This window comes from Alexandromys fortis, unplaced genomic scaffold (assembly GCF_014885135.2).
Source record: "Alexandromys fortis isolate MF-2015 unplaced genomic scaffold, M_Fortis_MF-2015_v1.1 scaffold_65, whole genome shotgun sequence".
Classification (NCBI taxonomy): domain Eukaryota; kingdom Metazoa; phylum Chordata; class Mammalia; order Rodentia; family Cricetidae; genus Alexandromys; species Alexandromys fortis.
The window spans coordinates 3,812,860-3,839,136 of record NW_026067986.1 but is presented as its reverse complement, the minus strand read 5'-3'; the positions used below and the strand labels follow the sequence as shown (position 1 = coordinate 3,839,136).

At 47.0% G+C, this 26,277-nt stretch overlaps 1 protein-coding gene across 7 annotated transcripts in view; it reads right to left on the bottom strand.

Annotated features, from left to right (window-relative positions):
• Ankrd44 (ankyrin repeat domain 44) overlaps nucleotides 1–26,277 on the bottom strand; it is a 220,869-nt gene that overhangs the window by 23,300 nt on the left and 171,292 nt on the right. For all 7 annotated transcript variants that reach the window (XM_050159187.1, XM_050159191.1, XM_050159188.1 and 4 more), the window contains exons 14-17: nucleotides 24,707–24,847; nucleotides 23,356–23,436; nucleotides 21,529–21,640; nucleotides 6,544–6,615 (exon numbers count right to left, since the gene is read on the bottom strand). In XM_050159187.1, coding sequence (XP_050015144.1) covers nucleotides 6,544–6,615; nucleotides 21,529–21,640; nucleotides 23,356–23,436; nucleotides 24,707–24,847 — 406 coding nt within the window. The remainder of the gene's footprint in view (nucleotides 1–6,543; nucleotides 6,616–21,528; nucleotides 21,641–23,355; nucleotides 23,437–24,706; nucleotides 24,848–26,277) is intronic.

The window sequence follows — 26,277 nt, the reverse complement described above, 5'->3', positions numbered from 1 at the left end:
GGGAGGATTGGAGCAGTACTTGGGATGAATCTGCAGCCAGCAAACTGAAGTTAGACCGAAACACTAATTCACAAGCCTCTGGTTGCCTATAAATACCATTTTTTTTTCTCCTTTGCCAGTTAATTTGCTCAAAGACACCACATCCATCCATGTGTGCTTATCAGACCTACCGTCACAGTGATCTAATAATGAAAAATGGCTGCGCCACTTAGACGGTCCTCTACCAGGAGGACCCTACACAGAGCGATGGACAACGAGAACGTTTTCAGGATCTTCTCTGTTAATAACACTAGGGGGGGAAATTACCGGAAACCTTAAGGGCTCTGTGACGTGACTCGCTCCAGGCAGGCAAACCTTCCCTCCACCGCCTACCACGTGACCGGCTACTAACCACGAGAGTGTAGGTGCGTTCCTTAATTGTGCTTAGAGCTTTGTTTCCGAATCTATAAACTGAGAGCAATAAAAGCTGCCTCCTGGGACTGCCGCAAAGATGAAGAGAGAGAGAGAGACTGTGCCAGTTCTGCACAAGATCTGAGACGCAGGGAAAGCCTTCCTGCCTCTTTATTTCTTCCTTTGATCATAATGAAGCCACGGAGACAATTAGGGGAATATAGGGCACGGGTCGGGGCCAAGTTCAGACCCATTATGAGGTCCTCGACTGCATACTATTCAAGACAAGAGAGTAAACCTGACTCTTAATTTAGTCTTTAAAGGAAAGAATACTATTCCCCGCCCTCCCAGTACAGAAGGGAGGGACCTTACAAGTACAAGAGAGGAAGGGGTGGATTATCTGGGGTGGGTGAGAAAGACAGGGATGAAATAGGAAAGGTCTGTCCCTGCGTCCTTAGACATCAAAGAGCATCTGTCTTGTCCCTGGCATTTTTCCCACTGTACTGTTCCTCAGGGCACCAGGTATTTGCAAAATACCTCGCACAAAGGATTGATTTCCTTACTATAAAAGGAACTTTTGGAAACCAGGAAAAGTGTTCAAAGGACCTGAAAAAGCAACTCACATAAGAAGAAAAAGGAAAAGGAGGAGGAGGAGGAGGAGGAGGAGGGAAGGAAGGAAGGAAGGAAGGAAGGAAGGAAGGAAGGAAGGAAGGAAGGAAGGAAAAATGCCAAAAGCATACGAAAATCTATGTACATTTTTTATAGAGCTATCTCATGACCACCCGGACAGGACTGACGATGTCCTACCCGATGCCATTGACAGTGTGGGGAAAAGCAATCTTGCACTCTCGCGCATGGGTAGGTCGCTGTGACGTTTGTGGAGCGTGAAATGCCGGTATCCAAAAGAGGGCTTTTTAGAAACTGAGCTGCAGGCAATATATCTAGCATGGCTCTGGGGTGCCCACACTGCCCTCTACAGTTAAGTGCAGGAGATTCCTCCTCTGGCCACGGCACCTGCCCTGACCGTCGTGGTGCACCTACGCAAATACTTTACCAGGGAAGTGAGCCTCCCAGCGCATGTAGAAAAGATCCTTCCACTCTTCAGCCCACTTCCTTATCTTTGAAGTGCTTATTGTTACCAAATACTAACCCTGCATTTGTTGATTTGCTTTGATAATAGCAACGACTCACTGAGGACTTCCTACGCACTGGGCACCATGCCAACTGCTTCTATGTCTTATTTATGATCTGTAAATGCTCCCCCCCCCTTTGAGACAGGATCTTGTTACCTAGCTTAGGCTGCCTTCAAAACCTGAATCCTTCTGCTCCCGCCTCTTCTGTGTGGGGACTGTCACCAACACATATGTAGGCATAGGCCACCACATTTATTGTCAACATCCTTTTCTCCAGAAAGTCCTGAGGTAGATGCCAAGTTAGGAACTGGGCATCTGAAGTCTAATAGGCATGTAGTTTTCCCTTGGGAATTCCATTTGATTGACTTGAAGGCTAAATACCTTTCTGTTTGCCTGTGATAGAATAGGGCTGAATAACAGATATTGAATAAAAACCTAAATCCCTTCTATAGAAAGCTCCGTGTAGATTTAAAATATCTTGACTATCGCCGTGGAGCATGAAGGTACACTCTGGGGACAAAGTCCCAGACTCCTGAGTCTTTACAATAAACTACAGCCTCTCCAGAGACAGGAAAACAAGCTATGTCAAGAGCTGTAACTGAGCAGGACAGGAAGTCTGTCTTGTAACCTAAATTCTGAAGTAACCACTTGCTGGCTGCTTCTGTGGGACACATCACCTCACGTCACCGTGGCCAATCTGGGATTTAGATGCTCTTGCTATCTCCATCTTACCAAAGAGCACCCAGAGGGGCAGAGTGACCTCATTATGCTAAGGGTATGCAGCTTGGGTGGAAAAAACTGGTTTCAGGTAAGGCAAGCTGACCCATGAGCGCTTTGAAAAGAGAATATGGCAATTCAATGTGAGGGTTAAGACGCATGGTCCTTGGCCTCTTATCCTGTGGAGTTTCCAACATCAACGAAGAGAAAATAGTAAAATGCCTTCCACAAATCCTGCACCAACTTCAGCCATTACTAACTAGGCCATAGGTGGTTTCTAAGCCAGCTGAGGAGCATTTAACCCTGTTTGTAGTAACAGGAACATCCACGCCAGGCTGTGAATCGGACTTTCGGATGAATTCTCCTCGTGGATCTGGTGCGCGTTTGAGAAATGACTTTCCAGACCATGGCCTCCCACTTTAACGGTAAGTGGTAGCTCTGGATTCAGCTTACTGAATGATGTTGCGGGGAACAGGCCCAGCAGACAGCAGCCGGTTCCAGATGGCACTTTCAAATCTGGCCCCTTCTCCATTATGATGAGAACAGTAACCATTTCCATTTCTGTCCCCTTAATTTAGCCGAGGAAACCTTACAATGCGTGGAGCTATACGGAGGACAATGGCCAGCACACTTGGGTTTAATAAAGAGGAGACGCGCGGGAACGGAGAAGCACACAGGCAGGAGGCGGTCGGCACTCCTAGAGGTACTTAGGTCAGCCCCTGCATCTTCTCTTTTAATCCTCACAATGAAAAGAAAACAAAAACCCATTCATTGTTTTCAAGTTAAAGCGGTTCAGGCTAAGACACAGTGATGGAATCTTGCTAATTACAGCTCTCCAGTCCCAGCCTGGATGTTTCTGGGTACCAGGCACATGAAAACGATCAGATGACTCAAAAGCCACTATATTTTGAGGATGTTTTTCTGCCCCCCACAACTCCTCCTAGGTCCTTCCCACCTCCCTGCCCACACAACTTCAGTTTTTGTTCTTTCTCAAAAACAAAACAAAACAAAAAAAAAAGATAAAAATAAAAACCAATAAGACAAAAAAAGAGGTTGAAACAAAAAGCCCACAATAACAGCAAAACCTCTTGGTGTTCATTTTGTGCTGGCCATATACCACTGAGCAAGGGGCCTGCCCTGTCCAGGAGTGTGGTTGATGTGTGGATGTGGTCTCACTGGAGATCCCCCCTGCCAAATTGGGGACAATGGATTTTTCCCTTTGCCACCAGGTAAACCATTGGAAACAGTTTCTAGGTTGGGGATGAATTTTACTCTGCTAAGCTGCTGTTCCTGGGAGTACCAGACTTTAAAATTACCTAAATTATTAATTTAAACTATTTTAAGAAACATCTCATTAGGCAATTTAAATGCCTTGATCATGACTCATTTAAGTACAGAAACTGTGGGGATTTGGGAGCCCCGCCCATTTCAGGAACACCGCAATTCCCCCCCCCCCCCGGGAATCTCAATAGTTGGGGTCTCCCGTTTGTATGACCTCATTTCTTAATTTAAAATTTCCAAGCGAAAGAAAGGGGTAGGAGATTCTCTGGGCTGATAGCCCTGGGGATTCGAATCATGCAGGCAGGAAACAGTATCTCAAAGCTGGTTGTCTCTCTCTAGGGGTCAAGGTTTAGGGGCATCTGGTTCTGTTCCCCTGCTAGAATGCCTTCACCTTAGAACAATGTGCCTTGCCTTTTATCAAGGCAATTGCGCCAGCAAACCCTGGAGAGGGTGAGGGATATATTCATAGGTGTCTTGAAGTAAATATTTTTGAGGTGTCAGCCCGGAGAGGGGAAAATGAAATCATTTTAGAACAGGCCCCTTGGAATCATTCTGGCTGAAGTCACCCCCGCCATTCCTGGCTTTGGTTTTCTGTCCTTTGCTAAGTCTGTGATCTCGGACACAGAAGTCTCCTTTATCTCCTCAAACCCGGTCAAGCGGTTTCTGCTAGCCGGATCTGTCACCACAGAGCAGGAGGCCCCGTGAGATGTCACAGCGACTGTCCCCCTACTCCTTGTTCTCCCCACTCTCCCTTGTCACTCTGCCACCTCCCCGGTGACCACGCTGCTGTCCTGGGGACATGCCAAGCATTCTCCGATGCCAGGATTTTACACTTGAGCCCAGACCCTTCTGTCGGACAGCAAAGCGACAAGCTCTCAGGCCCACTGTGCGGGTAGTGGCATTCTGTGCTCTGCGGAACAGCTCCCTGTCTGCCACCTCGGTGCTCCAGCCCCACCCCCACCCCCGATTCCGTTCCATTTTCTCCCATGGCATGCCATCGGACATGCTTCTGCTAGCCTACTATCTCCCCAGCATGGAGAATTCCTCAGGGCTAGAGGTTCGGTCCCTTCCCCGCAATATCTCCCCCTAGAAAAGTGGTTGGCGCTATTCACAGCCAGTGTGTGCCGCACGGAAGAGAGACTTGTGCTGATAAGGATGAAGCTGGCTGTGGACACACAGATGCCACCAGGTAGGTGCTCTTCTGATTACTTTACCCGGATCAGCTCGTGCCGTCCCCGTGGGGCTCTTGATGGGGCACTAATATTCCTTTCTTCTGATGGATGGGGAAACTGAGACACAAGCCACTGGGTACTTGACCAACGTCACACAACTAACAAACTCAAAGGGGTCTTTCGAGCCTTATCTAATTGGCCCCCTTAAATTTACAGCGGGAGAAAAGGTGTTCAGTAGAGTGAGCCAGGAGAAGGGCAGCCTCGCCACTCCCCACCCGCCTTTCCTATCGGAGTGGAGACCCAGCGAGCTCAGCAAATGTGCCTTGCACACTGGAAGCCCAAAGCAAATACTTTGGGAGGATAAAATGAGACGACAGAACTTTTGGGAACCTGGAACTCTCTTCTCAGCAGCAACCAGGTCAGCGCCACGGTCACGGGGCAGGAGGACTCTGCTCTACAAACCCACAGGGCCTTGCTAAAGCATCTGCGCATGCTCCACTCTGGGGCCCTTACTCAGGTTCAGCTGATAGCTGGCAGGGCTGTTAAAGGAGAGCCTGCTCTTAGAGCCAACGCTATGAAGCTTTGGGCCTGTGAATGCCCCACCGCCCGCCCACCTCCTCCATCTCAGTCTATCTCCGGGAACCGAGAGGGAGGGCCCATTACACAGCATTCAAAATGTATGTGTGCGTGTGTAAAGGTTTCTGTGTGCGGTGGATGTGTTAGTGGGTGTATCAGAGGCTCTGAGTGTGCTGGCCATGTATGTGGAGATGCAGGCAGTGGAGGGCGGGCTTCTCGCAGGGTGACTGGCCCTGGATACTCCCAGTCCTTGTGTCGTGGCTTTGACTCCTCTCACCTTGCAGGAATGTCTACCTGTATCAATTAACAAAATGTTCTCTCTAAACACTCACCAGAATAACACTGAAGAAGTGTCTGTGCGTCAGATAGGTAAAATGTAGCAGTTAAAGGCAGACCTGGCCCCTGTCGATTCTCCTAGAATCCTGTCGTGCTGGATTTACAAAGAAAGGTACATCTAAGTACCGTCTTGGCCTCCATGACCAGACCACGTCTGAGTGACCACCAGTCAGCAACACTGCGGCCAGGCGAGCTGGCTGTAGCTGGTGTGACTGCCAGGCAGTGGGGCTCTTTCAAACGGCTGCCAATCACTAAGGGTGAACCCAATGCCACCCGGGGCAGAATTACGGAAATGGTAGGACCTCCAGGGAGAGTTTGGGGGTCAATGCTCTCCCCTTTGATGCCGGGAGGTGGGAGGAAGCTCTGCTCCTGAGATCTCTGCCCCTCCCACATCTCCCCCAGCGTGTAAACCGAACCCGGAACCTCCTCTGAGGCCCAACAGCAAATCAGGAGGAATGGCCTGGCCGCTGTTCTAAACCTGCTCCTTCTGTTCTCCCATAGTTTGTTTAAAACCATGCACAGACTTTAATCGTGTCATTTGGAAATGTGATATTTGATTATTCATAGGTCTAACATTTGCATATTACTCTCCATAATCAGAGTTCTTCAGCTGAAATGTTTCCTTTGTAAAAAAAAAAAAAGATTAAAGTTGACAGTGATCATTTATTACACCTTTGGTGGTATTGACTTTACGCAAGCCTCATCTTTTTTTTTTTTTTTTGTCCCCATTCTGAGGACACTGAGGATAAGGCAGGTAACCATGGGGAAGCCAGGCCTAGGTGCAGCCATCCCTCTCGGTAGCCCACGCGTTCAAGCCTCTGCTATTCTCATTAGCACTGACCACGGCCTTTCTGGGTGGCGTCTCCAGAGCAGGCTAAGGCTTGAGGCTTGTTCTTTGTGAGACAAACAGGAACCGCCGCCCACGGCAGTTCGCTTACCGCTAAGTGGAGTGGACTCTTGGGAGCAGCGCAATCCGATTCTTCAAAACCAGTGGTGGTTCTTTCCAAAAGCTGTGGAGACAATGGATAAATAGATACATAAAAAAGATACATAATAGTCAATACATATGGGGCAAGACGTTATGATTAAGAGTCTTCGGCAGATTAAATAATAACAAGTGTTGATATTAACAGTTCAAAACACGCCATTTCAAATTCATAGGCAACACATTATTGATAGCTACATTCCAAGTGCGAGCTATTTTGTGCTTGTTCCTCGTTAGTATGAGACTAGAACCTGTAACTTACACAACCTAGGATATGCTGAAATAATGAGAACGAGTTTAATTTTAGCTTCAAAGCACTGATTAAAAACCCATCTCTCCAACACGGCTGAAATCAAAGGCGTCTTCACCGCCCGGTGGGGCCCATAAGCATCCTGCTCATTGTTTTTGCAGCATTGTCCCCGGCGAGACTTCCTGGAATTGACAGGGTCTACCAGCTCCAACCCTGTCCTAGAATGAACCTGTAGCCAGAGGAACGCAGAACCATCTCCCCGCTTTTACAAACACGGCGACCAGGGCAAGAAGACAATCAATCTGCTGTGTGAACAGACACGGTTAGTTGTGCTCCCACGATGTTTAGGTTAAAATAAGATCCCCCCCCTCCCGCCCCGCACACAGAGTTTGATCATTCTGCCAGTGTGCGACGCCTTATTCCATTCACCCAGCCAACATTTGCTGGAGGAAGCGCCAGCATTCAGTCTGTGCGGTGAGCAGCTGTGCTGGCTGACCCGACAGAACGCGGGGGCGACCGGGGAACCCAGAGCGGTTAAGTGGCAGATGAAGGAATGCAACCTAGGTCTAAAATATTGTCTTCTTTATCCTGTTCCGGCAGTATTGCAGAAAGCGGTGACCGCAGAGACCCTCTGGTCAAACGAGAGGCTATCATGTTATATATCTGACATAAAGCATATCAGTTTAATTTTCCCTTAAGTATACTTCCAATTAACACGCTTATCAAAATGTACAAAGTCCATGCGTTCTTAATGAACTATACCCAAACCTAATATCATCAATGCAATATGTACACACCCAATCCATCATCAAAGACTCCTACGGACGTGATGAAACTTGTACTCATTCAGAGGACTGTTTGTCTTAATCAAACTGCCTATGGACTGCTGCATCTCATCCTTTATCACCCCTAGGATTCTGCGGTCCGTTCTTTTCCCAGCTGACCAATCAACTCTAAAGTTTCTACATAAAGGAATAACATGGCTATGGCCCACTTATTCTTCTCTTGCTTCTTCCAACCAGCACAAGTTTGCCGAGACCCTTTTTTGGGTACAGAAACCCAGAAGATTTGGTAGCGCATCCTCTTCCAGCTCCCACTGCTGGGTAAAGACGCCTTGGGAGGGGAGAGAAAGGAGACAGTGTAAACAAACAGCCGTCTCCAACCGTCTTGACTGGAGGCTGGTTCACAGGAATAGGTGGTGGCTAGAAATAGGTGATATATTTTTAACTAGACTATTGTTTCTTAGGAGGGCTTTCCCTGTTTCCCAGTCTGGTCCTGAGCTCGTGGTCTCATGCCATCCTCTGGCCTCAGCCCTGAATTCTGGGACAGCAAAATGACTCCATGCCCAAGGGTCAGCGTTTTGTTCAGCCTCGGATGATCGCTGTATTTGAGCTAACACGATTTCTAGGATACTGTTTTCCGAACCTGGAGGCATTTCCACAGGACAAGGAGGATCACTAAAGAGCATCTTAATGTCTTCGAAGCAAAGGCCGCAAATGGAATGAGCAGAGTTTGAACCTATTTTACAAAGCGCATCTGTGATCACGAAGAACACATATGAACTCGGGGGTGAGCTGACGGACTGGTAGGTTTAGTGAACCAGCAAGCTCACTGGATTTCAGGAGGCCCACATAAACCCTGCACTAGAGCTGGAAACCCAAGCTTTATAAATAGTATAAATTATCTGTCTATTTGAAAACAGGGCAGTGAAATTTTTAAGTGTCCCAAGGGCTTCGGGATTAGCTAAACTAGTTTAAAAATGTTCTATTTAAGAAAACAGGAAGTAAGTTTGGCCCAGACTGTAAAACAGGTGGGTCTAGCTGGTGGGTCTGTGTAGTACCTCCTGCTCTGCTTGTTTCTGGCTAGACTCTGCCACCTTAGCCAGTGTCCACAAATAGGGGGGCAGAGAGAGCTAGAAAACCATCAGACACGTCCACAGGGGTCAAGGCAAGGAGACATTTGGAGACGGATTTCTTGATCTTTTGGCAATAAAGACCTGTCGAGTCTGTGAAGGGTTAGAAGCAGGACAAGGGTCCCAGAAACCTGGCCCTACATTAGAAATTCTACTTCACATCCCACGGGTTCACACTTAGGAATAAATGCTGCTCAGGCAATCCCAGGAACACGCTTTAGCTGCTCGGCTAGGTGTGTGTGTGTGTGTGTGTGTGTGTGTGTGTGTGTGTGTGTGTGTGTGGTTTGTAGTGTGGTGTATGTGTGTGTGTGGTTTGTGGTGTGGTGTGTGTGTGTGTGGTGTATGTGTGTTTGTGTGGTTTGTGGTGTATGTGGTGTGTGTGTGCATGTGTGTGTATGTAGTGTGTGTATGTGTGGTTTGTGGCATGTGTGGTGTGGTGTGTGTGCACGCACAAGTGTGTGTATGTAGTGTATGTGTGTATAGTTTGTGGCATGTGTGGTGTGGGGTGTGTGCGCATGTGCGTGTGGTATATGTGTGTTTTGTGGTTTGTAGTGTGTGTGCACGTGTGTGTGGTGTATGTATGTGTGTGGTTTGTGGCGTATGTGTGTGCGTGCGTGCGTGTGTGTATGTGGTGTGTGTGGTATATATGTGTGTGTGTGTGGTGTATATGCGTTTGTGTGGTTTGTGGTGTGTGTGTGTGGTATATATGTATGTGTGGTTTGTGGTGTGGTGTATGTGTGTTTTGTGGTTTGTGGTGTGTGTGCATGTGTGTGTGGTGTATGTATGTGTGTGATTTGTGGCCTGTGTGTGTGCGTGCGCATGTGTGGTATATGTGTGTGTGTGTGGTGTATATGCGTTTGTGTGGTTTGTGGTGTGTGAGTGTATGTGTGGTGTGTGTGTGGTATATATGTGTGTGTGGTTTGTGGTGTGTGGTGTATGTGTGTTTGTGTGATTTGTGGTGTGTGTGTGTGTTGTGTGTGTGTGTAGAACAGATCCATCCATGAAAGACACCGAGTCAGCCGAAGTCCTGGACCACCCCATTTTATCGCTACCACCTTTCCTTCAAATGATCCCAGGGACCTAGCTAGCTCTCAGGAGCTCCCAGAGACCTTCCAATATCAGCACTGTACGACAAGCTAGGCCATGATGACATCTGTGGGCGCCTGGCCAACTCCGCAGAACCACAGATGCTCTTCTCAGCCCCAAACCAATGGCTTCCCCAGGCCGCCACATCATGAACAGCTGTGACTGTCAGGATTCTGCTCACACACCTTCATGGTCAGCAGAACGAGCTGTGTCGCTTGAGACGGTCACTCACGATTGCTCGCAGAAACATGATTATGATTATGATTATGGAAAGGCATGTGCCTAATGTACTTTCAGTTCTGTCTTCTCTCCCTCCGCCTTCCCCCAATTCCACAAAGAAAGAACCACTAACTCTCCTCATGTGTGCCAGTCAAGAACTAAGCCACGTTAAGAGGCGATAATGCACACTAGGGAGGGTGGAACTGGAGGCGTAGAATCAGTTCCCATTTCTTCCCGGGAGCTGATTTGGATGGCTCTGCTTATCTCCTCCCTCCAGCGTATCCAGTTCCTGTTGAATTCCTTGCCAATTAAAAGGCGTAAGAGCCTGTAGAATGTGTAACGAGAGGCTAATGAAAGCCACGGGACGATAAAACCCAAGGCAAGGCGTAAACTGCGTGGTGCTCAAAACTGTCCTGCTCTGTGAGGGCGCAGTAAACCCACTTCAGAGCCTGCATCCTAGCAAAGGCATATGCTTAAATCTATTCAGTACTGATAGTATAAACTAAATTAGAGAACCATGGCTGAATCATGGCCCTCTGATAACTGAAGATGGTTTATGCATTTATATGTTGACCAAGAGCTTTTGGTATCATTGAAAAAAAGACTGCCATAATATTTTATGGGGGGAATAAATATAAACACTGTATAGTCCATGTCATTGTAGATGTTTTAAAAATATGGAAAAAATGTGAAGGAAATCCACCAAAAGGCTAACAGTGTTGAGGCCAGGGGCTCAACTACAGGCATGTTTATTTCCTGTTCCTACTTTCTCACACATTCGAAACTCCTACAAGAAATAAATATTTCTCTTAAAATATATAATAAATAACAGACATTTCTATTTAAAGCTTAGATGGATAAGCTGGGTGCTTTCTGAAGTTTCTTTAGCTATAGCTACATTATATCCAGTAAAAAGTTTAAGGACCTAATGTCTGATTGACTAGGGTATTTTTGTAACGCAGCATGAGCCTGGCCAGTATCATTATTAATCAAGCTGCGCTTGTCACTTCTGCTGGGGCTCAGACAAGAGGAACGTTTAAGAGGAAGGGTTTGCTTTGGTTTACAAAGGGATACCGTCCATCACGGTGGAGAAACATGGTAGCAAGAGCATGGGGAACCCTGGTTACATTGCATCAAGCAGTCAGGAAGCAGGGAGACAAAAGCTAGCGTTCTGTTGTTTTCTTTTAAGGAATATGGGACCCAACCCCGAGCTTCTCAAGCCAGCTAAACCTCTCTGGGCACGTCTTCACACACACATGCAGAAATGTGCCCCCTTCACAATTCCATCTCCTATAAAGCTGACCAGGAATCTTAACGACCGGAGAGTACATTCTGCATTTCAGATTCAAGAGGAAAGCCAACTCTCCACACCACGGACCACCGCCACAGTAAGTTCTAGAAACACCAGCCTGATACAAAGTGAGGGAGTGCCTGGGTTACTGCCATACGCAAAAGCATCTTTAGGGAACCCATCAGACCCACTGAGGACATCCTCATGAACGGGAACTAATGCAAACCATGTCTATTCGCCTCTTAAATTCTGAGAGCATCTCAAAGCTAAGGCCACCGTTTTCTGTCAATAGTAAGTTCAATCTACTGTATTCTATTCTGTGGATGTATTCTACCCCGTGGAGTAGACAAGTGATTTTTTTAAATCGTTTTCTCTTTGTTTTCTTGTGTTACATGCGTGGTGGTGGTGGTGGTGGTGGTGGTGGTGTGTGGAGTGTGTGTGTGTGAGTGTGTACGTGTGTGTGTGTCTGTGTATGGGCAGAAGAGGGATAACAGAAGTCGGTGTTAATTAGCCAATATACACTGATAACAAGATTGTAGGATTCAAAGCCACAGAGGTTCTGATCGCTATCAAGAAGCAACTGATAGATGCCCCATTGTTCAGAAGAACACGAGAGCTCTACCACAGGGTTCCCCATGCGCTAGGCATGCACTCACCGCTGCCAAATGCCCCAGGTGTCTAAACTTGTGCATAAGACGGTGAGGAAAATTCCAGCTCTTTTCACAAGCATTGACAGGCCCATCCAGACATTCATTTGATAGCCTGATGCTAATCAAAGGCTGATTCTCTGCAAAGTTACAAACTAACTCGGAGGTGTGTTTCCAGCAGAGATACAAATTACCTCGGACTGGTAGGAAGAACAATCCAGGGCTTAGCTCCTACTGTCCTTTGGGACATGAACCGGTCTGGTGTGTAGCCCAACAGCCCCTATTCTATTGCTTCATTAACTGCTCTGTTTCTCAAGTTGTTCTTGGGCAAGTTTTACATCATACTCACTCATTCTTTCAACTACCTGACAATAGGCTCAGAGTGATTATTTCATAAGTGGCTGGAGACCCAGTGGGTGGAGAGAAACTGGTCCAGCAGGAACCACCGGACAGAGAAAAATCTCCATCGACACAGTCTGAGTCCTTCCCTCGTGTCCTCTATATCGCTACCAACCCTCCTTTCTTCCAAAGCAGAGCACCATTTACGAGACTCCCTCAATTCCTATTCCTTTCCGTTCACTCTCCTACCCCCTCTTTATCACCAAAACACCAAAACTAAAACCTGCCCTCATATGTAAACGTTAGTAGTCTCCAGGGGGAAGATACAAACCCTGCCTCTGATCACCAACTTTCGTACAATTGTATGATAGGAGACCACACATCCAGGAAGAGTCTGGATAATGCGTGAATGTGATAAGTTGTAGAACCAGGTCTCTGCTGGGTACTTTTCAGGTACCTGGGCCTTTGGAAGTTGTTGTTTTGGTCACTATTCTGTTGCTGTGAAAAGATCCCATGACCAAGGAAACTCTTCTAATGGAAAGCATTTAACTGGGGCGTGGCTTACAGTTTCAGAGGCTGAGTCCATTATCATCATGGCAGAGACCGTGGCAGCTGGCAGACAGGCATGGTGTTAGGAAAGTATCGGGGAGAGCTACGTCCTGGTCTGCCTGGGAGACAGCTTGGGTCTGGCTTGGGTTTTTGACACCTTAAAGCCAACCCTTAGCGACACATTTCCTCCAACAAAGCCACACCGACTCTAAGGAAGCCACACTGCAAGAACATCAATCAAGGCTTTTGATTTATAACTGGCAAAGAGATTCTTTCGAGTTGTGTTCGAAGTTTAGCATAGCTTAGGGTGTGGCACCTGCAGCTCCGTTTGCTGAGTCTCCGGAGGTCCATCATCTTGGGCTCCTCACTCAGCCTCCAAACTTATGTTTTTGAGTCTCATCAAAGCAGCCGCTCTCCAAGGAAGCTGGTATTGAACCTCAAAGAGAAAGGGAACTCCTCTTCGGAAAGAGCTCTGAGGACTTCCCAGCTCTTCTTTCATGCTGGGATGGAATACTGCCCATGTCTCCTCACTCTCTTCCCAGTAACAAACATAATCTTACTTTTATACCGCTTTTCCAATTTTAACGGTGCTCATTCTTAAACTATGAGTTGAGTCGCATTTAAGCTCTAATAAAACCTCATCTTTCCCACTAAATTAACAAAAGTCAATTTCAGCTTGTGGAGAAAGAAAAGAATAAAAGAAAAATCTAGCCTTGGGACTCAGGAGATAGTTCGGTTAATAAAATACCTGCTTTGTGAGCACGAACCAGCATCAAATCTCCAAAACCCATGTGAAAAACTCTAGGCTGGTGCTGTGGGCTTGTTATCCCCATGATGGGGACATGGAGGGAGACAGGAGCATCCCTCGGGCTCAGCTGATGGCTAGCCTAGACTATCCAGTGAACTCCAGTCCAGTGAGACCCTGTCTCCAAAAGGGTGGACAGCACCTGAGGAAAGAGAACCAAGGCTGTCCTCTGACCTCTATGTGCACACAAAACACACGCAGAATGTGCACCCATATACACACACGTGTGCACACACAGAAGCTTAAGTCTTTAATTTTCTCTCAGAGCTATCTCTGATAAGTGACTCCGCGAGGCTATTAAAATTTCTTGGAACATAAAGTTATTAGAATTGCTAGCCTAAAATTGCCACCAAAGGGAACGTTTCATAAATATTACTGGACACAAGGCACCGCAGCATCTACCTACCAAGATTTTAGAACTGTGCCCTAGCAGCTCTCAGACTACAGGCAGATTGGGCCAAGAATTATCGGCTCAGGGAGTGAAGAATTTTACCAAGAGCCACACTATAAATTAATGGAGATAGGATTTCTCCTGGAACAGGAGCACTGCAGTGGTTTTAATGGCAGAGCTACTGAGCATTCCCCTTGATTGGAGGACTGGCTGCCTTGTGTACAGAGTCCCTGATACTGGGGCAGGAGGGACCTAAGGACCTGGTGACTTCTCTATAGCAAATATCCTGTGGCAAAAATAACTGTTTTAAGAGGGGCAGCCACCATGAAAGGAAAAGACAGTCCTACACATCCACAGATTCTTTGTGGAAATCTTATCTTAAATATACAGAAATTTTAATGTATATGTGTGTGCAGGTGTAGGTATACAAGTGTGCGTGCAAACACACTTGCCTGCTGGTGGTGCTGCTCCCCTCTGTGCCAGCCCGCTTGGGAGTGCCAAGTGAGACCCAGGGATTAAACTCAGGTCATCTGTCTTGGCCGCAAGTGCCTCCACCCACCAAACCATCTCCCTTTCTGCTAGTCCTTCAAGAACTTCAGTTATGACCATTACTTTTAACTCTACGAATAAATATTTACATGGATTTCTTGGAAATTATGAAAAAGTATTTAATTTTATATTGTTTTTCTGCGTAGATGTTTTCAGACGTCCAGTTGTTTTGTTTCTTGTTAGTCCTTTCTTTCTCCTCCCTACATAACTGGACGCCACCGAGACAGAAAGCTGCACCATCGAGCAAACAGAAGCTCAACTTTCCTGCATCTCACCCTGAAGAACTTGAGCACAGAAGTGATTTTTTTTTAAAATGAAATATATAAAAATAGCCCTGGGTTGCCTTTTCTATCTCCACACTTACAGGCGGGCCTTCCCACCTGTGGGCGCTGCAAACTCCACAAACTCAACGAACAGCCGGCTGGAAATGACAAGAAGACCCACAGTGCGCACGCATCTTGGTTGGTATCCCTGAGTAGTGTGACATAACTATCTGTGAAGCACTTACATCATATCGGGTATTATCAATACTCCAGAGAGGACTTGCAGGTCACACGCACACACAGAGGGCTATTTGATAGAGACTTGCCCATCTCTTGCTTTCTAGACGTGTTCCTGGGACCATCTCCCACGGACCCTAAGAGATGGCCCACCTTTCCTTCCCACCTACACTGGGGCTTCCTGACCAGGATACCTGACACCAACGCTAAAGCTTCTTGCTTTTCCCACGCTCTGAATTCACCGTATCTTTTGCTGCGATAATTCACTCCCACGTTAATCACTTTAATTAGATTATACTGCGGTTCCTTTCTGCTGCTTAGATGCCGAGGTTTTTTTTTTTTTTTTTTTTTTTTTGAAAGATCTTACAGAGGGAATGGTGTTATTCTTGAACTCTATCATCTATCAGACACAGAGCTGAGCCGCCAGAATCAACACTTTTCCACGGGGAAAGGCCCCTGTGCCTCCTGGGCTTGCCCATCTCAAAGCCACAAGCCTCTCTCACATCCAACCGATAGGGGGTACCAGCTTGGTTAAATCAGGAAGTTTTCCATCAACTGTTCTCCACACGAGCCTTCTGAATTATTTGTTGGAGAGATGAATGAATAGCTCTAATTGAGTTTCCAACCATATATCATCACTAGAGATCTGCTTGTTTTACTGTTACTACTGCCCTGCGGAGATTATTCTCAACAAAGATTCTCAAACAGGGAAGTACTCCCTACCCTCCCACCCTACCCCATCCCCATCCCCTGCCCCTCAGGAACCTCTGGCATGTATTGCAGTATTTTTGCCTGTAGGAAGTTGAAGGAGTAGGGTTGTTATTGATGTCCGGCAAGCAGAGGCCCAGGGAATTGCTAAGCATCCTGGGATGTAGAAGGCAGCCCCCACAACACACTAGGCCTCATGAGTTTTCCCTTTCAAGACAGAAAGAGTGCAAAGGCTGGGCAGCCCTCGGCGAGGGAAGGGAAGTAAAAGCAGACTTTACGGCGTGTTCCCTTGGGCCTTTCAGAGAAGATCACCACCCACAGAATAGAGATCTGAGTCAGGGTTCCGTCTCAGGCAAACAGCCTAGGGAAGCCCCGTGATGGAAGTGTCCCAATGTATCCTCACGAAGGAATTCATAAGTCTGGACTCGCTGCTAGACAGAATCGCTTCCACAGGAAAGCATCGCTGACTGGATGGGAGAAACCCACCCTTCACGTTCAGCTCTTCTGCTCGGGAATTCGGATGGCGTGAGCAATGAGATAGACAACAGGTGCTAACCAGACCATACCGGTGACTTCAGGTTCAGCCTTTTTGATTGCCTTGCAGGCTCCTCTTCCTTAGGGGATGCATTTGGCCGAGGGGTGAACGGAAGTAAAAAGCACGGCCGCCGCTGTGACACCTGAGGAAACCTGCAGCCATCTCACGTTATAGTCATCTCCACCCCTCATCACAGATGCCGGCTGCCTGGCAGATGCTCAGAGGAACAGCTTCATCAGCCCTGCGCATCTCATTACTTATCTCAGAGAAAATCAGGCAGGCTTCCAAGGCTGCAGAAGACCCGGGCTCTGTCGGGGGATATTAATTACGGGCAGACTTAAGAAGCATTCATCTGTTTTGGTAACCGTGCCAGGGTGCGTCCGTGTCGGCCAAACAGGATGAGGATGGGGGACCAGGGAGAGGTGAGTTTCTTGGACCAGTTGGTGAGGCGGAGAATTAAAACCAGATGGCCCCCGCGTTGTCTCTTTTAGCCAAGTTCCGAACAAAATATTTCTTCGGCTGGAGTTTAAATTAAATGGACGCCTCACTCCCTCACTCCTAATCATCTAAACTAGTCCCTTTTTAAAAAAAAAAAAAATGAGTTCTTGTTTTGCTTTGAGATAATTAATGTGTATTTTAACACTCCACCCACACACGTGTACATACATATACAGAGGGAAGAACACAAACCAAAATATAGAAGCTGTCTCTCGGTGGGAAAGTCACAGATTTCAATATCATATATATTTTTATATGAAGTCTTCCAAAATTCCGTAACTAGGCACATGATATTTTTATAGTGAGAAAACAGTCTGCAGCAGGGAAATTACTTAAATCTTACAGGTTCTAGTCCATTCTCCACTTATAGTCCAGCCTCGCCTCTGTGGCTGTCTTCTAAGTATTAGAATGGCGGTGTACGCCGAAAACAGATAACCACAGACATTAATAAACTCGAAATCTTAGCCAGTATTATATACTTAGCTAAACGACGCAGTACTACAGAAGAGGCTAACACATTGCTCAAGAACCAAGTGGTCCGTTTCCCACCAAAGAGTACACGCCATCATGAGTACAGTTAAAAGGAAGGACAACAGACACCAGGATGAGGATGGATCCCAGGTCACACGTAGGACACTGGAAACACAAGCTCAAACCTGGAAAAGGACCCGGCGTAGAGCTGCATTTAAGTTCAATGTTTAATTTATATACAACACGTACACTCGGTTGTAGCAGACGTGGGTTTAGGTGAAGTACAACTATTTCTCTTAAAATATGAAATAACATACCCATGTCATGCCTAAATCTCATGGTCATGGAAAAAATGGAAGGGTCTTGCTACAATACTAGCAAACCTCCAATAACCGAGCGCAACCTAAGTCAAAGATTGGACAGCTCCATGGTCAGGGGAGAAACGTAGCAACCATTCAGGTTCAGACACTAATAAACAGCCAGGTTCTTCAAAAATGGCAGTCTAGTGACTCTGATTGAAGCAATTCTTGTAGGAGCCCTTCAGTATATACGCTATGAAGGCCAGTGCTTGGAGAAGAAGGGAAGAGAGACTTCAAAGCCACACTACCTTGCTTAATTTCTTAATACTACACTCTGTTACCTTCCCAGAACACCTGTACTTGGCTGTGATGCATTCATTATCTTTTCAATATATTGCTGCACTTAATCTGCTGACATTTTGTTGAGGACTGTCGATACTTTTGGTGGAAGTTTTCATCCAAAATATCATTTTCTGCCCCGACTTTGTATGGAGATATTCTTTTTAAAGCTAAGCTTCTGTGAACCAAAGAGATGACTCGGTTGCTAAGACTATGAGCTATCCTTCCAGACAACGGGAGTTCAATCCTAGGACCCACGTCAGGTGGCTCCTGCAATTCCAGCCCTGGGGGATCCGACATCCTCTTTCGGCCTCCACGGGTACTACACTCATGTACACATACTCACACACAGATATACATACAATTAAAATATAAAATCGAAAAACTATATTATCTAGTCCGTGCCGACATTGAGGCAAGCACGTGTAGTTCTCTTATCTAATTTTTGTGTTATTTCGTCCTGGAAAAACAGGAATATTTCTGAGGGCAGAACAAGAGACTCTTAGAGATGCCACTATTGCCAGGAGAGTAATCCACGCTCTCCTGTCCTGCCCTGCTGGCAACTCACGATCTACACGAAACCCATCAAAGACGGAGCTGGCCTGCTTCAGACGAGCGACTTGGTACACTGCACGTCCCTAATAAACCCACCGCGGCATTAACCAGAAGCCATCTGAGCACTCTGGGTAACAGAGCTTTTATTCCAAAGTAAACCAAATAAAACGAAACCCTTCCTCTTGAAGTGCCCTCTGGCACTGCCCTCGGTCCCCGTACATATTAATCACCGTATCCTTAGCCCCGCACGTGGTGCCAGGGCAGTACACACGGAGTTGCATATTTACGTGACTCTAACTCAAAGTCAGAAAAACTCGCGAGAGCTGAATTGGCGGACTGAGTATTGGTCCCCTGCAGGAGACTGAAATATTGCAGTCAGTCCCTTGTGGTTGAGCTGTGCTCTGTAAATTAAAGCCTTTCGAGGTGGAAAACGGATACATGCCGTAAAAAGTAAGATAGGTAGTAATAATAATAATAATAATAATAATAATAAATAATTTCAATGAAAAAAGTGGAGATAAGGTGCAGTTTGTCTTAACTGTTCACCTTCAGAACACTATTTATTTTATACTAAAATGTGAATGTTAGAGGCTTCACAGAAATGCAAGGCCTCCTCTTACGTCAGCGCCGGGATGAAAAATGGCAGGATCCTCCCTTTGCTGCTGTCCACGGAGAGCTAGGTTAGTTGAAGCTGTGCATTGCAAAAACGCTTGATTGCAAGAAGTGACAGTGACCCTGAAAGGGTGCCAAGTGGTCAGCTCTGAAATACCCAGGGTCGCGGGTTACATTTCATTGATTCCCCTCCCTGAGCACGTACAGCTCTTTGTGTTCTGCTAGGAAACAATACAACCACCTCTTGTTTCCATGGTGATTTCTGAGCGCAGGACTCGAGCTTAAAAGTTACCTTTTAATCAACAGCAATTTTCCTCTGGATGATGCTCCCGCGGTGCCCTGAATTCTATTAGCACCGCAGGAATTTTCTTGCTGCCTTGGGTCAGGGTGCGGTGCACTTGCTCTGGGCAACTGAGGTTTCACCTGAGGGGCAGAGGAGGGATCCCAAAGCCGAGAGAGGCGTGGCGATATGATTGAAAGTGCAGAACGAAAACAAAGGAGACCACGGGCTCAAATGCAAAATTGCAAACTTTAAAGTAAAAATTTAGAAATAAATGACGAAAATGGCATCCTGCTTATGCCTCAGGAAGACTTCTCGCCTGCTTGCTCTGAGTCCCTACAAAACCTGCGCCCAACAACACAAATGTCCTTCGGACCCCATTTCTTTTCTTAACGTTAGATGATAATTTTTCTGTTGTGAGCATTAATAAATAAATGCTCTATTGATTCTGGCCCAGGCAATAAAATGCACGGCTTTAAGGAAAATGTCGACTGATTCAATTAATGCTAATCTTTAATGGGACTCAAAACCACCAGCTAAAGACCACAAAGACTACATCCGCTTAATGAATATTGAAAGAATCAGCCCAGATTCGAGTAAGTGGGCAAGAAAACGGTTATTATCGTAAGCAAAGATCAAAGCAGATGGGAGAGATTTGACACGCGTATTCCGATACGGGTCCGCCTCACATGGAATCTTTCATGAGTGGCTGGCCCCGGATGGTGGTTGGATCCAGCAGCACGGGTTTAGAGACGGCGTCTATAATCTTTAAGCGCAATGTATGGTTTTGCTTACAACTGTTTCATTTCGTGGGCAATGCAGCTATCATGAAAAGCAAAGAAGCCATTATACAACAGGTTCTCTGGTAGCTCATTAATCCAGTCCTCCCTGAGTTTACCGACCAAGCGCAGACACCCCCGTTCTCGCCCTCATTCAGTTCCTCTCCAGTTTCCCGCTGCCAGTGCATAGTCATACAAATGGGAATGCGACTAGGAGGAATCTGAAGAGATGCGCTCAGCAAACACACGATGCCGACAGGAGCCAGCAAGCACCCCCTTAACCACTACACGTCCGCAGCACCTCGCCGGTCCCATCTCTGGGACTCCTGCTTCATCTTAGATCATGCTAAAAACAACAGAGATACAAAAACCCCAATAGAGCAACGGCTTATTGTATCATAGTTATTTATTTGCCTGCTGATTCTCCTGGCTCCATAGTGATGGGATACAGCATTTTTTTTCCCAATTGTTCAGGTGTTCATAGACAGGGCACAGTGTCCAGGAGACGAGGGATGCCAAGGTACTGAAAATGAACACATAACAATAGCCACTACTTTTATTCATGTACCAGGCACCATGCTAGACAGTTTTCTTATAATCTTTGATTGCTCAGCTTGACTGAAGTAAAATTAACAACAAAAAAAAAATGTATTAAGGGCATGTAATGTTGTAAAGCATGTATATTCTGAAATGATAATCTCAAATGACCAAACCTCTACCACCTCACAGGTGCCTCTGTGTGTGTGGGGGGGGGGGGGCGGCGTTCGTGTGCATGTGTGTGAGAGAGTTTGTAAGTATGTATGTGTGTATAACAATTGTCATTTGAGTTTTGAGTCTCAAGACCATCACTAAAAGAAGAATTCAGATTTCAAACCCCCCCCCCCCGGTATATCTTAACCATTTGATTTTTTTTTTTAAGTTGAAATTCTTTTCTTGGCCCTTGGCAGTGACTTTCTTTCTGCTCCAGACATGGGGCTGGCCTGAACAAAGCCATGCGCCTATGACTGAATACGTTAAGTACTAAGTTGCAATACTGTCGGTGAGCTCTGCAGCGTTCTCTCCGGGAAGATCCACTCCGCTCCCGTGACATCCTAACCTATCTTTAAGATAAAAGCTGTGTCGGCTCTAACACCCCTACCGCAATTAAAGCGGATGAGTCCGCTGTCCGTCAGATGAGGACGGACAGGTGCCGGTTTTGCACTTACAGAAACCGTCTGCCCTGGATTCCCGGTGGTGACGGCACTAGGCGGTGAGGTGGCTGTCGGGAGCTCAGGGCCAGTGTCGTGCTAGAAGAAGAAAAAAATGAGTGGAGAAGACAACTCACCAGTTCCAGGCACTGTCTGTGGCCATAGGCAGCGGCATAGTGGATGCTATTGTAACCTTCCTTGTCCCGGATGGAGGGGTTCGCGTCATTTTGAAGCAGAAACTCTAGACAGCTGTAGGCATAAAGATGCAGCCTCAGAAACACTTTTGTACAAGAAGGGACGGTCAGCGCGAACCCCTCTGCCCCAGAAGGGACGGTCAGCGCGAACCCCTCTGCCCCAGAAGGGACGGTCAGCGCGAACCCCTCTGCCCCAGAAGGGACGGTCAGCACGAACCCCTCTGCTCAGAAGGGACGGTCAGCGCGAACCCCTCTGTCCCAGAAGGGACGGTCAGCGCGAACCCCTCTGCCCCTGAAGGGACGGTCAGTACTTTTTTATTTGGGTCATTAAATGTCCGCTGACAGGATCCTGTGCACGGCACACTGTAAACCTGAACGTAGCTCTGTACACAGGTCATTCCCCAGCAGTAGCGTTCTATGGACCTACGATCCCCAGGCTCCGAAAGGGTGGCAGAAAGAAACCATCAGTTTATAATTTAGAAAACATTAAGAATTCTTCCCAGAGAATTATTCCGTCCAGGACAGAGCTAAACTAGACGGGAACTGTACAGACACGGCAAAAGAAGCAACGTGGGATTTGGATATCCTCCACCTAGTTAGTGCCTAAGGAAAAGCCAAACCCAGTGTTCGACTGCAGAGGCTCATCCTGACTAGCAGCTTGGCCACTTGCAATGCAAGATCAAGGGAACATTAGGTGCTCTACTCTGACAGGGTGGTGTGGTCATTCACAGCCCTTTCTTTACTTACTTTGTCCCCTTCCTCACCAGCAAGCCTGGGCTGGCCCAGGGCAAGCCTGCAATCCAACGGAGAAAGGGGGGCTTGCTGAGGGAACTGTAAAGTCTCTATTTTTTTTTTTAAACATTATCGTTTTAAGTTTAGATGTATTATGGTGAAACTTGCTCGTTCTGTTTTACCCAGAGCAGTGTCTCTGTCCCTATCCCAGAGATACTCGGGCATGTCCTAAGACCTGCACCAGGGCTCTCCTTGGTGTCTGGAACAAGGACACAGGGAAGGGGAGCAGAGTGAGCAGTGTAGAGGCCTTAGAGTGAACACAAGTTTTCAGGCACAGAAGCTCATTCCTTTGGCAACTCGAGAAGAGAATAAACCCAATGTGGAGTTTATTCACAGGCCTGCAGACTCTCCAAGCACTGTACCCCCTGAGGATGAGGCCCCAATGTGGGCAACCTGGTTCATTTAGCTTGATCACTGTGCGACGTGACCGCTCACCGCTGCCGTGGACCTCTGCACTGGTCTCTCTGTGACTAGACTGTCGAGAAGTGCTCATGTGTCAATGCCCCTAGGTGATGGCAGATACTCCAGACCCTTGCATAGCAACAGCAAAGTCCCTGGCTGAAGCCAGTATGGGGTAGTAGGGTCAGGGGTAGCTGCTTACAGGAAGCAGGAGGTAATCTGTAAGTCGAGGGTCCGAGGGGTCTGAAGACCTTCATTTATAGAATCTGCTAAACAGTTATCCCCCAGGTCATCAAAGTAGAACCTAAGGCATAACACGTCCCGCATGGGATATGAGATGTGACAGAGTCAGATGCTGGCCCATCACGACTGCAGTCAAAACAAGCCTGTAATCTTATAGAGTTCCACGCATGAGAACAGCAGAAGGATGGACATGTTAAACGTGGGTCTGTATCCCCTCCCTCTCTCGGGATTCCCAATGAAACCCCCCCAGCAGGAGGACAGGCATGTGGCCACCCCGAGGGACAGAAGACTGTGGCACCCCAGTGGCACCCCATTTTATGCCCTGAAGAAACTCACAGTGCAGCGTCTTTCTCCTTCGTTTCCCGGGCTCTGTCAAGTTCTTCGGAATTGTCGTGGGCGTTCCCCAACATCATCTTACTTCTCAGCATAAGATATAGGGAACAAAAAAAAAATCACAATTAATTTTTTAAATTAAAAGCTGTCGATTGTTTTGGCACAATGACATCTCGGTGATTTTATCCCAGCCCGAAAGAGACATACATTGGCTCTCTCCACGGCATCTAGGAAATGTATTTCCTCCCAAGGAATCCAACTGAGAGCATCGCTTCTCCCCAGCTGTGTGTGCTTGAGAGCAGAATCAAGCTGCCTACCCCTCTACGGGCAGCCGAGAATTTTCCAAGTAAAAAGAAAACAACTTACCATCTCAGGCTCCTCCGCCCACTACCACAAACCCTCGTGCTTTCTGGCCAGGCCAGCATCTCGCTTCCTACGGGAGATCCTGGCCTCCATCTCCTAGACTTTTCTCTTCGAGCCCTTAAAAGGTGAAGAAGACTTGCTCCCTAGTCCTTCCTACAGCCTGTCTTTCCCAGAGCACAGCACTGCTCAACTGACAACCTGTGTTCTGTGAGATCCCGAGGGTGACATCTTATTAGAAACATGTTTGCGTCAACACAAAATGAAGTGGGCCTGCGCATGTTAATCTGGGTGCGTGCTTGTGTGTGCACATATATGTGGGGGTCAGAGGTCAACTTCGGGCATCCTTTCTGAAGAACCACCCACTCTGGTTTCTGAGGCACTGTTGCTCACTGCTCTGCAGGTCACCTGGTAGGCTAGACGGGCTGCTGAGCAGCTCTCACCACACCTGGGTTGTTTTTTTAAAGATCATTTTTTTTATTGTTTTTATTGATGTTTTTATTGATCTGTGTATCTGTGTCAGGAAAAGCCACGTGTGTGCAAGTGTCCGTGTTAGTGAGATCCCTTAGAGCTGGAGTGACACGCGAGTGTGAGCCAACTGAAACTTGGGTCCTCTGAAAGTGCAGCAAACACTCCTAACAAACCATTTCTTCAGCCCAGATACCTGGGTGCCCACCGCAGATGAAGCATTTAAGGGAGAATGATGGAGACTACTGTGTATGCCAAATAAACCCCAACAGGTTTTCAAAGCCCTGTCTGAAAAATCTGGGCTTGGCAGTGCTCCTTTGGCATTTATCCCCAGAGCAGAGAAGAGAAGAAATTGTGCAATGGCACCTAATAATCAATAACCTAAAGAGAGAGAATGGGGAGGCCTAGGGCTTGGGTGATTGAGAGAGACCTCCTCTGCAGTTTCCAGGAGGCGGTGTGAAGAAAACCCAAGCCCTCCCCTTACTGGCTCGACCCCGAGATGAAGCGCAGACCGGGCCATGCTTACTTTCTCTCCATGTCTGACGCGGCGGCGTAGTGCAGAGCTGTCCGTCCCCAGTCATCCGCTTCGTTAACATTGGCTCCCGTGGTCACTAACGCTTTAACACAGTGGAAGTGGCAGTTTGCGGCTGCGTAGTGCAGGGGGGTCCTGAAAAACAAACCGGGCCATGATGGTTGTCGTTGTTTCCTACTCCCCTCTACTCCGTCCAGCAGACAGACCCCTCAGAAGCACTGGCTGCAGGATTCTCGCTTCAGTTCTCAGGGTGTGGGAGCGGAGGGACAGGAAGCCAAGTCTGCAGAGACCGGCAGGGGGCTGCTAGCAAGGCCAGCCATGGTGGCACTATCCTGGGCCTGCTGCGGGTTAGATCTGTTACTGCCTGTCCGTGCCAAGACTGCCCCATGAAGAATCTTCCAGATCATCTTCGTTAAGACCATCCTTAGAGACTGACGGGGGAGAGGGGAGGATGGGGGAGAGGACAGTGGAGGGCACAGACACAAAGTCTGTACTTTATGCATATAAAAGAAAACGCCACAATAAAATCCATCATTCTGTATTAATTAATGGATGCTAATAAGTTTTGTTTTGTTATGTTTACAAACCGTCCTTAACTCTAATCAAGCTTCCATCTGCTTCCTGGTTGGGATTTTCAAAGGACCGAGCCCCACCTGTGACAATCCCGTTCTAAACCACCGGTCCTCTCCCGATGAAAAAGGCCTTAATTAATTAATTAACTTCTTAGCCTGGAATCGTTCCCAAGCTGACTCGATTTCTCCTACAGAACTTCTCCCGCATCTACGACACTATGAACCCATTAATGCAGAGTGAACGATGGGGGTCTCGGGGTCACGTTCAGACTTCACCTTTGCCCAAGTCCGTGTCTCCTCAGGAGGATTCTTTCCTAACCTTTAGACCACAGTTACCCTTCCTAGTCCAGAAGCTAGCCTCTTTGCTTGAGAAATAGGAAGTAATTTATATCACTTATTTTTAGTTTCTAATAAGTTGATTCTTTTTTTTTCTGGTGTGACTAACCAATATCTGAGGAAGAACAACCAAATAAAATACTAAAAACAGAGTAACTTTAGCTCAGGAATTATGTATTAGTTTTAAGCATTTTTTTTTTCATTTTAAACATTCTGTAGGCAACTTATGGCTCTTTCACTAGTTGATTTTCTCATCAGTCCAAAAGGAAGAATTATAATTATGAAATTATAACATTTTACATATTGGATTGCTTCTGTTTTAATTAATTGGACTGAAAATGACTAGGCATCAACCATCCCAACGGGGCTTAAGTATAAAGAGAAAGCTAGATTCAGGGACACACGCCTAGAATCCCAACACTGGGGGGCGCTGAAGCAGAAGGGTTGTGAGTTCAAGGCCAGTCTGGATGTCTTAGCGAGACCCTGTCTCCAAACTAAACGCAAGGCCTATGGACGTAACTCGGTAGTAGAGGGTTTGCCTAGCGTGTGCAATACTGTGGCTTTGATTCACAGCAATACAAGAGGGGGGAGGGGGAGATAGAGAGAGGAAGGAAGGGGGAGGGGAGGGAAGAAGGGGAGAGGAAGGAAGGGAAGGGA